Source organism: Macaca mulatta, chromosome 9, assembly GCF_049350105.2.
Source record: "Macaca mulatta isolate MMU2019108-1 chromosome 9, T2T-MMU8v2.0, whole genome shotgun sequence".
NCBI classification, from domain to species: Eukaryota; Metazoa; Chordata; class Mammalia; order Primates; family Cercopithecidae; genus Macaca; species Macaca mulatta.
The window spans coordinates 117310004-117325306 of NC_133414.1; the positions used below are offsets into that span (position 1 = coordinate 117310004).

At 42.5% G+C, this 15303-nt stretch overlaps 1 protein-coding gene across 1 annotated transcript in view; it reads left to right on the forward strand.

Moving 5' to 3' along the window:
- Positions 1-15303, forward strand: part of SORCS3 (sortilin related VPS10 domain containing receptor 3) — a 609576-nt gene that overhangs the window by 493956 nt on the left and 100317 nt on the right. Inside the window, exons 10-12 of the mRNA XM_015148111.3 lie at positions 6093-6239; positions 7805-7907; positions 13195-13271. Of these exons, the coding sequence (XP_015003597.2) occupies positions 6093-6239; positions 7805-7907; positions 13195-13271 (327 nt within the window). The remainder of the gene's footprint in view (positions 1-6092; positions 6240-7804; positions 7908-13194; positions 13272-15303) is intronic.

A 15303-nucleotide genomic window follows, 5' to 3' on the forward strand; every position in this document is an offset into this window, starting at 1 on the left:
GAATGATACAAGTGACTCTGTTAGGGTAATTATCACAGTCTAACTTGTATTAGAAGTTTGATTCTACCAGGTTATGGAGTCACAAAAGGATAATTCTAACTTGAGGAATTTGGAGAGACTTATAGATGACTTTGGCTTAATTATAGACAAATTGTTGGAAATAAGAAGAGAACCAGAGTCGAATGAGTAGGGATCCTATTTTATGAATGTTGAGTGACCTTGTAGAGCAGTGGGGATGGAGATTGTAAATATACTGCTAAAAAGCTTGACTGAAGATTCAGGCATTTATTCTATGGGCTAGTAAGTATTTGTCTTTTTTCCCCTCATATTTGCATACCCAGAAACTATTTGCACGTGTGATGTACTCCTCTGTGCCAGGTTAATTTGTAACTTTATATTAGAATAGGACATTACACCTGTTTCCCCTTGACTCAAAGGTTCAGAGATGTCTTTAGGTAATTTTCAGGTAACAGGTGACTTGGGCTGACCTTCACCACTTAAGCCACAGGTATATCACTCCATCTTCTGCATGGACCTCTGAAGCCTCTTCTTGATAACGGAGAGGAGACAAAGTAAACAAGAACTTATTTGGGAATTCACCTTGCAAGTCTTGGCACTGAAATATCCTTGAACCAATGGAGATCAACCCCACGGAACTCCCCCAAAATCTAACAAGGCTGAGATAATTTCCTTTTCAAATCTGTTGGAGTTGTCTCCTGCTGTAGAGAGATTCTCCTGCTTGTTCTTTCTCAAATTCCTGCTTCAAAGTACAATATTGTCATGACTATAATTACATAATTAGGGGAGAAAATAACACTTGAAGGCCAAATAAAAATCTATCTCTTCTTTGAGGTGGTGTCAAGCCGACTCCTTCAAAACAATGCTGGTATTGACAGTGAATGTAGCCTATTGTGTGTGCTTACCATTATTCTCATAACACTCTTTTCATGTAGAGCTCTATTGCACTGTCTTCACATCCCCAGCTATAAACTACTTTTCTTTTTAATTACTCTCCCTAATAAATCAAGAAACAAATATTCTTTCCAACATCCACAGTTATACTGTGGCAACATTCTCTGAGGTGCCGGTGTGATACATTTTCTTCAGTGCTCTCCTGGATATTTTGCATCTAACTTAAAACTCCTTACAATAATAACCACGGCATACTTGGCAATGCCCTAGACCGGCACTGTCAAATAAATACATAAGGTGAGCTACATACACACTTCCACATTTTTGCTTCCCACATTTTAAAAAGTAAAAAACAACAGACAAAATTCATTGTAATAATATTTTTTATTTAAACAAAGTATCTAAAATGTCATTTCACTATACATTCAATGTAAACAATTATTTAGTTATTTTATATTTTTTCCCTATTAATTTTCATAATAAGTCTGCAAAATCCTGGATATATTTTACATGTCTCATGAATCTCAATTTATATGCTAAATTTTCACCAGAAATACTTGATCGGTATTTAACATTTCGTAAATTTACAGTAAGAAAAGAAGATTCACGTACCCAAGTTATTCTCAACAAACTTAAAAGTTTGCCAGTAACTGAATTGGATATCAGTTCTTCAAATTTCTATTGGTTAAAATGAAATAAAATTAAAAATTAGTTTCTTTGTCCCCCTAGCCACATTTCAAGTAGCCATATGTGGTCAGTAGCTACTGTTTTGGATTGCACAATCATAAACAACTTACATATTTTTTTCTTATTTATCTGTCACAATATCACATTCTTCATTGTGCCTGTGAGATTACAGAGATGCGGAGAATTTAGTGGCTTGGCTCCGATCACACAGCTAGTGGTACTGCATTTCAAGAAATCCGTCTGCTTGACAAACCACTTAGGCTTTCTCATTATTCATTTTTTTTTTTGCATTTTTTATGGTGGTATAATTTATGTTTAGTAAAATTTACCCTTTTAGTATACAGTTCTGTGAGTTTTGATTTGCGCATTCTGCTGTGTAAATGTGTGCACAAATCACAATCAATACATAGAACAGTTCCATTACCCCAAATATTCCCTTATTGCCCTTTTGTAGTCCACCCTTCTCTACCCCAAAGTCACTGACAAACACACACCTGACTTCTCTTTGTCTTTAGTTTTGCCTTTTCTAGAGGGTGAGTAAAGGGAATTATACAGTAGGTAACCTTTTCAGTCTGACTTTTTTCCGCTTAGAATAATGCATTTGAGATTCACCCACGTTGTGGAATACATCAGTTCCTCCTGTTTCTGAGCAGCATTCTATTGTGTGGATGTGACAGAGGTTGTTTTTCAGTCACCAGCTGAAGACCGTTTAGGTTACTTTTTAAAATTTTGCGTGATTATGAATAAAATTTCTATAAACATTCTCATGACCATAAATTTTTATTTCTCATGGGTAAATACTTAGGAGTAGGATTGCTGAGTTGAATGTAAGTATATGTTTATAAGAAGCTACCAAATTTTTCCAAAAGTGGCTGTAGGATTTTGCATTTCCACTAGCAAGGTACGAGAGTAGCAGTTGCTTCACATCTTCACCAACACTTGCTTCGTTTCAGAGGAAGAGAGAAAGAGAGAGGGGGAGAGAGAGAGAGAGAGAGAGAGAGAGAGAGTGTTTGTGTGTGTGTGTGTGTGTGTGTGTGTGTGTGTGTGTAGCTGTTCCGATAAGGATTTAGTGGTAACTCATTGTGGGTGCAATTTGCTTTTCTTCAGTGACTAAATAACTGGACCCAGTATACCTGGATGGATAAAATGAAACTTCCAGGCCGGGCGCGGTGGCTCACGCCTGTAATCCCAGCACTTTGGGAGGCCAAGGTGGGTGAATCACGAGGTCAGGAGTTCGAGACCAACCTGGCCAACATGGTGAAACCCCTTCTCTACTAAAAATACAAAAAAATAATTGGGCGTAGTGACGGTCACCTGTAATCCCAGCTGCTCAGGAGACTGAGGCAGGAGGATCGCCTGAACCCAGGAGGCAGAGGTTGCAATGAGCTGAGATGATGCCACTGCACTCTAGCCCAGGTGAAAGAGTGAAACACCATCTGAAAGAAAAAAAGAAAAAAGAAACTTCCCAGCCAGTCTCAGTACTCTGGTCTCTTTGACCATCTTATTGATGTTTCCTTGCCTTTCCTCTCCCTAGAGCCTGTCGTCTTCTCTCTGCTTTATCATGACTTTCAGTTACCCTTATTGGGCCAGAAGGACAGCTGCTTACAGACTCCACAGGGACTTTTTTCCCTGAACCAACCTTCCTCAGCCCCTCACCACAGGTGGGACTCTAGGGACAGCCCAAGGCAGATCATGGTAATTGCATTTTTCAGCAAAGCCCTGGCTTCTTTGTCCTGAGGTCTCTAGGAGGTGACCAACAGATGACCATGCCACCTGGACCCAGCATTCCGCCAAGGGGCCTGCTGTCAGTTTCCCTCTGTACTCAAATTGATTCCCAGAGGGAAAGTGGGCCACACATGCTGGACACCTTGTATTGTCCTCTTCTGCGGGCACCATCACAGGCTGGTACCCTTCCCCCCGGACTGCTGAAATAATCAGCAGTAGCCAAACATCTGATTTCAAACAACAGTGGGAGGAAGTATGTTTAAAGTTAATTCACTGCTCTGTACCTCCTTGGATGAAGACAAGTAAAAATGCATGTCTCATTCTCCAATTCCTTTACATTGCATTTAGTGAGGGTAAGTAGTCTTTCATAATACTTTTGTCTTAGAAGTATATGTGTACATACAAGTGTACACATTCATGCATATATGGGTATGAATCCACTGGGTTGCAACATAAATGTATTTCTTACTTGGATTGCAGTCAAAAAGTAAAAACTGTTGGCTTAGGACACACAAAAGCCAAGTACCCTTCAAACTTACAGTCCGTTTATACGAGACATGAAGCCAAAAAGCGATTCAGTAATAATGTAAGGGCTTTGAACTATCCAAACACAAGTGGGAAATGTTCCGTTTCTTGCAGGCAGGAGGGAGATTGCTGCAGCATTATGTACAACTGCAGGAGAAACACCTTCAGAGCTGCAAGTGGGTTCCCTGGGAGTCTGTCCTTGCTACATCTTTTTAGTCCCCATTCTGCTGGTTTTGTTCTCAGAATATGTGGGGCACACAGAAAATACCTGTCCAAGTGGTGGTGTACTCAGTGGGAAAACATGGTAATGGTAATGGTAATGATTGTTTAATTTGTTAACCTGCTCACCCGGAAGATCACAAGAGGTTGCTGAGTGGCTAGAATTCTTTCTGTGATGCGTTGAGCTGGGGGCATCAGAGGGGGCCACAGTAGCTCCCCGGGAAAAACTGAACCAGGGCCAAGGTGTCTGAGTCTGATCCAAATATTTTCATCGAGGAAGTGGATAGCAAGGCCCTGGGTATATGTGGGAGAGGGTAACTGGTTTAGGGGAGTGAGTTCTCTGGAATCATTAGCTGGTGGTCTAACAGAAAAGGCATCAGCTCTGTGGCTAAACAGAACACTGAAAAGCCTCCATCAGGTAGAAGGTTCTAGAGAATCTCAGATTCCATTCTTTGTGAGGAATGACTAGTGTTCAGGTTTAGGAGATGCACCTTCGCAGTTGGTTTTAAAGACTGAGATGATCTGAGGGGCTCATAGCTCCCAGATGAGCATTTGAGATGCTGTCCTTCCTGAAATGGCCCTGACTTTAAGCCGTTAGGGCAGGGAGGGGGTCTCTAGCGAGGGCATGGCTCAGGCATTATGCCCTCCCCTACCTTGGTTTCTCTGCTTCCCTACCCACTGTTCCAGGTAGGAATCTAATCAATTCTATTGTTGGCCCTTTGTCAAATTCCCCTGGTGGTGTCCTTCCAGATAATTCTATTCTCCTCCTGACATTCTCTGTCCACTTGTTTGTTTATTCTTATTTGGTCCAACATTCTCTTTCAAGGCCAATCAGGTTACTTAAAAAAAGAAAAGAAGACTTTTTATTTCATCAATTAAATTATGTCATTTGAAAAAAAAAAGCCTCACTTCTGTGAAACTCTTGGCCTTTTCTCCCATTGCCATTCTCTCCGAAGTGAGTAAACCTCAGTTAACCATGATACTGGAAGAATGTGGGATAAATCCAATTAAAACTTAAAGATATCTGAGTATCACCCACAAAACCTGCCATTGAACCTATTGTTTATATATATTTAAACTAATTGAATTGTCTTTAGCAACATGCTATTTGCTATTTGCCTTTGAAACATGCTATAACTTCTGTGGAAAAAAGAGTTAAGGGTATCTTTCTTTGATGCAGGACGTTGTCATTCTAAATATCTGCTTTTCTTGCCCATCATGTAGAATATAAGGAACAAAAGTTTGAGTAGAATTTGTACTTACTCTAGAACCCTTCTGGTGATAAATCTCCTTTAATCCTCTGGCTGCTTGTTTTGTGGTGATGCTCTTTTCCTATCAAAATATCAAAGGCTTGCAAATCTCAAAACATGGGAACACTGGTGAGTGCTTTACATAGTCTCAGGGATCCTTTGCCAGCCAATTGGGACAAAGAAAAGGAAGAAGGCTTATTCCACCAATTTCGAAGCGACCATTGGCTGAGTCCCACAGAGGATGTGGGATTTATCCAAAGTCACACAGTGAGCTAGTGGCATGGAAAGAGACAGATGCCAGGCCTCCAAGCTGGATCATCTGCCCCAGGATATATTCCTTACTACTAATCACAGTGCCTCAGCTTCCACCGTTAGGGAATACCCATCTATGGGCCTCCCCTGAGCAGAAACACATTATTTGCTAGAAGGGGTAACTCCTTCGGTTCTTGTCAGCCACTCCCACCTCAGAGGAAATGTTAATAGTTAATTAAAGATAAAGTCCTATGGAACAAAGTACAGAGACGAGCAAAGTGGGAAAAAGCAGATGGGTAAGCATAGAAAGGGACATCTGGGGGGTGACAAAAGGTTCAGAGATGAACTTTTTAAACATTTTTCAGAGACCACATGGCATTCAATGTTTCCTATCATGTTCCTTCTTTTCCTGCTTGGAACCCCAACATGCCATGGGAGGTTCTGGGCCTTCTCTAAGGACTTCTCCAAGACCACAGGCATGTTGGCCCAGCATGGTTCTCCATCTCTTACCTTTTTTCCTAGGTAGCAGGTATCAAAGGGATATTTCTGGCAAACAAGAAGGTGGACGACCAGGTGAAGACATACATCACTTACAACAAAGGCAGGGATTGGCGCCTGCTGCAAGCTCCAGATGTGGACCTGAGAGGAAGCCCGGTGCACTGCCTGCTGGTCAGTCACTCGGCCTCGTGGGAAGTTCACAGGGCAGGCTGGCCACCTGGGGAAGCTGTGTCAAGGGTTTTCTTTCATCAGAGGGTCTTAGGAACTCAGGTGGTGCAGTGCAGTAATTTTCTAAAACTTGCAGGGCATTGGTCCGTGGACTCAGACTGCAGCACCAGTTGAATTATGCAGGCATTTACTGAGGATCTACTATGTGCTCCATCTCGTAGTAAGGCAAAGAAACATATAAGAGAAGGAGCCTGTGCCCAAGGGTCCCAGGCACAGATCAGTAGTAGTAATACATCTATTAACTGACACTGACATGATGCATTGTGTTTTGGTAAATTCTTGCTAGATGTTGAGGCAAACAAAAGTTGCTTTGAGATTCCGGTGGGGGGAGGGGTTAGGCTGGAATGTCCATTTCGAGGATTCCTATTGTATGGAATATTGGGGTAGGCACCATGGAAGACATGATGTGTGAGATGGTTTCTCTGGCTCCAGGTGCTTCTGCTCTGTGTGAGGAGGCAAGACGGTTCATTAACAATAAAATCCACAACGCTCAGTGCCCTCTGAATAAGGACCTCTGTAAGAAACAATTTTAAGGTCCCAGAAATGGTTAGTTTCTTCTGAGCAAAAAGTTACCTCTTGCCACTTATTCGAAAAGATTTATTAACCACTTATCATATTCTAGACCCTATGTTAAAAATTGGGACTACAGTGGTAAATACGGCAAATAGCACCCTTTCCCTTTGTAATTTTCAGCCTTATTCCATATAATTTTTGCTTAGGGTACTAGGAGGGTCAGAGATAAATGCCTGCTTACCTCTAGGAACTGGTCACAGCATGATATTTTTTCCCTCAAACCTTACCCATGGATTCATCTTATTTTAATCTGATTTTCTCTTTCTTTCTATTTCTTCATCTTATTTGTATTTATTGTACAGAATATGTCTCTGTAAATCCCCAAGCCCTTTTAAGAACACTCCAATGGGGATAGATGAATAAATAAGTGAATAAATAGAGAACACAGACTTATATAGGTTTTAGATGATGGCTTCAAATATTTTAAGTAAAATTATAAATAGGAGCAAAATACATAAAACAGAGACGGAGACAATCTGGCTGAAGAAGGTGGAGGGCCTGGCCTAGTTCACATAGCTTCCCCTCTTCACTCCTCCCGGAGGGCCCTTAGAGCTCCAAGAAGCAGAATCGATGGTCAAGATCAGAAATGCAAGAATGTTACTGTCATCCTGGTAGAAGCAATGGTCAAGGAGGCTTCATAAAGCCAGCCATGAACTGGACCTTGGATAGGTTGGGTGAGGAAGAGAGGGAAAGGCATAAGATTCAAGTTAGGGGGCAGAGGCAGGAGGGCGTTTATGGAAGGTACTCAGTGGAGCTTCTAATCTGAGCATGCCAGCTGTCTCAGGTGTGGATGTCTTCTGCCCAAAACTGTGTGACTCACCATCCAATGCCTTGCTATTTCTGGGAGCTGAACATAGGGAAGCCCATCTCTAGTGGGGCAGGGGTACAGGTGTCTGGAATTTCCTAGAATGAAACTATTTCCTTCTCCATTTTAGCCCTTCTGTTCCTTACATCTGCACCTGCAGCTCTCTGAAAATCCATATTCCTCAGGAAGAATCTCTAGCAAGGAGACAGCCCCAGGACTTGTGGTGGCTACAGGTAAGGAAAACGTTCCCTGGGCTTCTTCCGTACTGAGAGTATCTAGAATAAATGTGTCACCTATTTTTGGATCTTGGACTCACCGCATCAGATGAAAGCTATGGGCACTCTCCCCAGAAAATATGCAGGATTCCCCAAAACCCATCCAAGAACCTAAGATGCAAAGAGCTCCAGGCATTTGTAATTCCTAAGTTCATGCATCTTACCCGGGGACACAGAGCAGTCCCCTGTGCTTAGCAAGAGGCCAGAGTTTCTCTCAAAGTAAACTGACCAATCAGAATGGTTGTTTATAATAGGAATCCACACTTTAAGAAAACATGATAGATGAACTTCCTAGCTCACCAAATATAAGTTGGGGTTGTTTTCTCTTTACACAGATGATTCTTTACAAAGGGTTCCATCCCAGCGCTGTTTTTAATCAGGAGGTCTCTGGTGCATGTAAAGGCTTGTTTACACATGATTAACCACTTGGCTGAGAGCCTGAGGGCAAAGGGCAGAAAAACTTAAGGTTGTATTGTTGGAATCACTGTCCACTGAGCATCAATCGGAAATGAAGATAAAGCAACTCCGAGATGAAAGCTGAAGTCTCGGCAGAGTGTGCTCTCATTAGCATGCACTGCATTTCCATACACCTTTTCAGGAATACATTGATGGCATAAAGCAAGGCAGCCTGCTGATCTTAGAAGTTAGAGCTCTGGTGTTGGTCAGCTTATTTTTCTAATGAAAGCAGATAAATTCACAGTGACTTTTGGAGCTGGTACATTCTGTTTTCTCTCATCAACCCAAAGCTCTGGTCCCTGGAGTTCCTACTCTCTAGGCATGGCTTCCTTGTCCAAGCCTCCAACTGTGTGAGCTTTTACATACCACCAGTGACCAACCACTCTCATCGGACTGACAGCTGGCATAGCCTTCTAGCATTTCAGTCAACTCCTGTCGACCCCAGATGGTTGGGAGCAACTATGCTTAACACCACTGGCTTCAGGGAGCCCAGGCTGGGGAGAGATGAGGGCAGGCCCTGTTGCTATTCCCCTGGCTGGAGGAGTGATCCTCAAACTCTGCGATCCATGTGGATTGGTCTTCCCAACTCAAGGGCTGCTGGACCCTATGCCTCTCCTCAAGACCTATAGGAGGCCCAGGGCTGAACTGGAAGCTACCTCAAAAAGTAGGGATGAATAATAAAAGTTAGTATTATCTGAATGTTTAGTGTGTAGCCAGGTATTGTTCTTTGTGGCTTGACCACTCTGAACTTCAGTGTTTTCATTGGCAAAGTGGGCATAATAGTACCAGAATAATATAATTGCAGGATATAATTAAGCAATGAATTTAAAATGCTTAGAACAATGACCAGGCGCAGTGGCTTATGCCTGTAATTCCAGCACTTTGGGAGGCCAAGGCAGGAGGATCACCTGAACAGGAGTTCGAGACTAGCCTGGCCAACATGGTGAAACCCTGTCTCTACTAAAAATACAAAAATTAGCCAGGTGTGGTGGCGCATGCCTGTAGTCCCACCTACTAGGGAGGCTGAGGCAGGAGAATCACTTGAACCCAGGAGGTGGAGGTTACAGTGAGCCAAGATGGTACCACTGCATTCCAGCCTGGGTGACACAGTGAGACTCTGGCTCAATAAATAAGAAATAAATAAGTAGAATGCTTAGAACAGTGCCTGGGACATATTGAATACTTAGTACATGTCACTTATCATCATCATTAATATTATAGAAGTTAAAACTCTTCTTCTTACATCAGAAGAATATAATGTGCTCATCTCCTTCAACAGAATCCATAAATCCTGTGCATACACTAGGCACACAGAGAAACTCAGGAACCTTGTCCTCCTGCTTTCCAGGCTGAGCCCTGACACTTACTAGGTTTGTGCATTTGGCTTCGTTTTTAACCTCTGAGCTTCATTTTTCTCATCTGTAAAACTGGAATGTTTTCTACCTTGTGGGGGTGTTGTAAAAATTGGAGATGGAAGTGTGTGTCTAAAGATCCAGCAGAGTGCTCAGACCATCATAAGGTAGAATTAATGGTAGTTGTTCTTACCTGTGACCAGCATATTGCTTCTCAATTAGTACTTTGTAAATTAGCGAACACAAAGACATTAAAGATTTATTTTTGAATTTTTTTGTCCATATGTATCAGAATTGCTAATTCCTTTTTATCTCCCCCTGTAATTCTTGAGGCTTTTTGCCATGCCCTGGATTTTTGGGAGAGATATAACTCAGCTGATGAGATTCTGATGAAAAACCAGGGCTGAGTCACTGGTGCATGCTTCTTCATACCCAGCTTCTCCTTACCCTGCTTGCTCTGGTCACCCTGGGAGGTTATTTGCCATCAGGAAGATAACTATGAAGTAAAATTAGCTAATTTTACCTTCAGTGGCCTGCATGGAGCCTGCCTCTGCAGGGTCCTTTCCCACATCTGTGCCTTCCACCTTCCTTCAGGTGTCAGCCACCCTGGGCTCTCTCCACTTCCACTGCTGACTCCCTTTCCCCACCTTGAACTGAGATGTGGTCTCAGGTAAGCTGCGTGGGTAAAAGTATAGCCTGAGATTCATCTCTAACTCCTGTTGAGGACATCTCCGAAGGCAGATGGAATTCCAGTATGGAGAGTTTGGCAATTGCCTTTTGCAAGAGAAACACTGGGGTTCCTAATATCCTTAACACAGTGGTTTCAAGCTAGTATTAAAGACCTCACATCCTCACAGTGCCTTACAGCATGCAAAGCACTTTCCTTGCCTTGATTGCACAACTGCACAATAATGTAGAAATGGAGATTACTATCCTCCTCAATTTAGAGATGAAGAGACTGTGGGCAGGTGGAAACAGGTGTCTTGTTCCAGCCCACTCTCCCTCTGATTCCACCTCTAGTGCTCTGTTCTGTAGCCATTCAGCCAGACCTATCTCTGAGCCCCTTTCCGTGCCAGGTCCACAGCTAACCAGACTCTCTGCTAGGCTTCCTGTAAACTCTGAATGTTTGCACCCTCCTGTTTTTCCTTCTGTGGCAACCCTCCTCCCGCCCCTGTCCCTGCAGGGGCACATTGATTGAACACTGTCAGCTTCCTCCCCCACTGAGCCTGTAGCCACCCCGTATGGGCAGCAGATCCCTCTGGCATCAGTGGTGGTAAGAGAAGCATTGCTAGCCCTCAGAGGACTTCAAAATTCTCTCCCTCTTATTTTTTTCAAAAATATTTAAGGAGCAGAGAAGGATAGCACTGGGAGGAAATGAGGGTAAAAGGAAGTTGTTTAAAGCTTCCAAAAGGGGCATGGGCCCTCCGTGAGAAGAGATCCCAGTTCTTCTTCTTCTCCATCTCACTCCCACTCCTCTCTCATCATACCACTCAAGGGGGCAACAGCTGCATCCCCTTCTTCCAACGTGGTTGGAAGTCACTAGCTGAGCGCCAATTCCACTTCAGCCAGCAAGGTTCATTTTTCAAATCCTCCTTCTCTGACAACATAACTCAAGCTCTTCCTATCAGAAATCACCCACAGAGTCACCTAGGAACTGTGCATGTTCAAAGATCAACTCCTCCTGGGTACATCTTTTCTGTCCGTTCATCTGGAAACCAACTTTCTGATCTCTGTGATCAGTAGCATTTTCTTTCAGGGGTCTTTTCAATTGACAGACGATATTTCCACAAATAGAGTTCACTGTGAGCCTTGGGTTCTTACCACCATAAGGCCCCCAAAATCCATCTAGTCGAGCTTTGAAAGAGAGGTTGAAGATGTTGACAGAACCAGCTTCTAAGGAAGGTGAGGGATGATAAACTAGATTCTTAGAAGCCATGCCAGGGATGGAAGATACACAGCTCTGGAGCAACTGTGCTCCTGCCTCCCTCTCTCTCTGTCACCCTTGGTAGACATCTATTGATCACCATCACATTCTATTCTGTTGAAACCAACGAATCCTTCTTAACACAATGCTCCAGGTTAGCACAACCACCAAGCAACTTGGGTTGATATTCTCCTCCCCATTCCTCTTTACTTTCCTCACCGGTGTCTTCTAAAACCTGTATCTGGGGAGTTGAATCCAAAATTCCAGGCAGAACTCGATGGATATACTCACGAAGCCTCTCCCTACTCCTCTCACACCTACTGCCTGAACCCTGAACCCTGAGCCCAGGGGTTATTTTTGGAAACTTGAGTCTCAAAACAAGTTGGCTATCTGTGTGCTCCCTGATGCTGATGGGAGCTTGACAAGCCGTAGCCTGGCTTTAATTTCTCATCTTGAAGCATTAAATGTCAGGAACTCAATTAACATTTTCATTATTGCATTTTTGTTGTGCTCCTATTTAGGCTACAGATGTGTGGGAGCTAACATTCTCTTCCTGCTATTTAAAAAAAAAATATCAGCCAATATCATAAACTCTTACATGTTTAGGGTTCCTTCCTGGTTGTCAGAACCTCCTCAAGTGCACGTCAATGTTGGAATATGATCCAATCATTTTTCCCATTCATTCATTCCACAATTACTTATTGAGCACTATTAGGTTGGGGGCATTTTTTTAGGCTCTGAGAAGAGGACTGCCCATTGGGAAAACTAAATCAATATAGATGGACTAGAAAAGCTTGACCACTTTGTTTTTAATAAGCATAGCCACAAGGTGATGGAGTGCCAGGGGAAGAAAAAGAAGGGTAGAGAGAAGAGGAGAGTGTGAAAGGATGGAAGCAGCAAGTGTGGTCGGTCTAGGCATAAGCCAGGTGACTTCTTTTCCTGCCATGTTTGATGGCCATGGTATGCTGAGTGTGGTCATCTTCTTCTGGGCACTGTATAATTTAGGTTACATAGTCTGTGCCATTGGGTCACTCAACTGCCTGGCACTCAAAGGACATGTTGACAAGTTGCAAACACACAGACACACAGTTATGCACACACACACACACACACACACACACACACACACACACACACCAGTTTTTCTCAGGCTCCTATGCTCAGTTTCTCCATATGTGTCTACTCTTCCAGTCTTTGCTTCCTTCAGGGAACACCTGTCAGGAGCAATGTAAGAGATTATTGGTATACAGAGTGAATAATTGAAGAGAACTGAACTAATCGATATTCAGTCTTTGACTCATGTCATTGAATGATGCACTTCTGTCATACTATTTAAATGTTCTCCCATATTGGGTTTTTCTTCCTGCTGGGCTTCTGATATGACACCAAGAAAGAAACTGCACAAATTAGCTGTAAATATTACTTAGAAAACCTTTACTCTCTGCTCCCCCAGCCCTAAGCACACTTAATTGGTAAACTCCTGACAATCTCAAATGATCTGCTTATGTTTCAGGCAACATTGGCCCGGAGCTCTCATATACTGATATTGGTGTGTTCATCTCCTCCGATGGGGGCAACACATGGAGACAGGTAACTGGGCGAATTGAGAAAAAGGGAGGAGGCATTTAGAGTAAGTTCTACCAGTCTCTCTCTCCGTCCTATAGATTCTCATCTCATTATGACTTTGTAGTTTCAAAACACTTGAAGCAGCTGTTCAGTTTGGTCAATTTGGCTGGCAGGTTAGAGGGGTAATGGGGTAAAATGAGAAGGGCATTGGGCAGGGAATAGGAGGAACTGGAATTTTCCCAGTTCACTTATTCTCTCCTTCAGCCATATGTATGAAACAGGTCCAGATGCTAAGTACTGTGCTGGTTGCTGGGGATACAACTGATAAAACTGTTTTTATCATTAGTGTGCCAAGAGCTCTTGGCAAGCTGTTCTCTTCACCTTTGGGGATGTGTTTCTGTATCTACAAAATGCAAGGATTAGAACATTAAAACTGACAAAGCCATGGAAGTCAGTGGTTGTTTAAGTATTGTGTAGACTGTCTCGAGTAAGTATGAAACAGCTTAATAGATATATGACTGCATGAAACGTTAATTCAGTTTTACAAACACTTACAGCAATGCTGTCCAATAGAATGTTCAGCGATGATGGAAAAGTTCTGTATCTGTGCTTGCCCATGCGGCTATGGAGCACTTGAAATGTGACTACTATGTCAGAGGAACTTAATTTTTAATTTTATTTATTTTAATTAATTTAAATTTAAGTACTCTCTTGTGGCTACTATATTGGACAAATAGATTTATACAATGTCAACTAGGTGTCAGGCTCCAGGAGGCAATTGAATAATTTGGAGTCCCTTTCCTTAAAAAGCTCAAAATTAAATAGAAGAAATGGGTTCATAACCAACTAACTATAGTTCAGGGTGATAGTAGTATTTTAGTGGCATTATTAGCACACAGAGAAAAGAGAGGAATACATCCTGCTGGAAAAACCGGGAAAGACATCATAAGGAGGAGTGACATTTTACTAAGTCTTAAAAGTGAGACAGTTTCTCCATGGAGAAGACAAGAGAAGGACGCTGAATATCTTGATGGTAAAGGTAGAGTCACCATATGAACTCTAGTTAGATAATTTCCTGTTTGGATCCCTTAGTGAAGATTGTCATCACCACCACCATCATCATCCCCATTTCCACCCATGTCAGCACGACCAGCATTGTAAAGATTACCAAGTACCTATGAGACAAAAGCAACTATGTCAAGTACTGCAAGGCACACAGTCAAGAATAAGGTTCCTACCCACAAGGTCATAATCAGGTGACTGGGGAACAGATACATAAATAAGATCATACCCTTCAAAATGCAAAAATAACCTATTATGAGAGCCAAAGGACGGTGGAAGCTGGAATACAAACTCATCTGGTACAAAATATCCTCATAGACAAACCATTTCTGGAGGTCTCTCTACCTCAAGAAGTAGCTCACCTGACCATTGTTGTCAATACTTTTTCTTTCCTCCTTTCTTAAACAGCTAAGGAATCCACTTTCTCACTCCAGTGCTAGACAGGGCAAAAATGAGCAGTGGCCAGATGGTAAAATCAAGAGGAAAGGATGAGGATAACTTCTCCCTCCTCCCCAGTGCCTCCTCCTGTGTTCCTCATTCTTAGGCTTCAACCCAGCAGTTCCATTATGTGGCTTATCACAGAGCCATCCTTTAAGCTCTGGAGAGAAAAGCCTAGCATTGCAGACTCAGAGTCTATGTTTATATCTGGAATATAAGTGAATCACCCTTAGGTCCTTTGTGCATTGAGGCTCGTCATAAGTAGGGACATTTTTCTTTTCTTTGAAGATAAATATGAAAAGAAAAAGAGGTTTAGGACTGAGAAACTACTTTTTCTCTCTAAAGTTCCCTGGGGCATATATATAGGAGACCCCATTCCTCTTACCCATTCCCCCTTTAAATCTGTCTGTACCTCCTTATCCTCTTATAGCCCTCTTCACTTAACCCACCATCCCAACTTCTCCATCTAGGCTGCATAAACCACCATCAATGGTTAAGTGCTGTAGGAATTCTCCAAGCATACTTTCCCCTAGAAGATCTAAAGTTGAGATTAGTT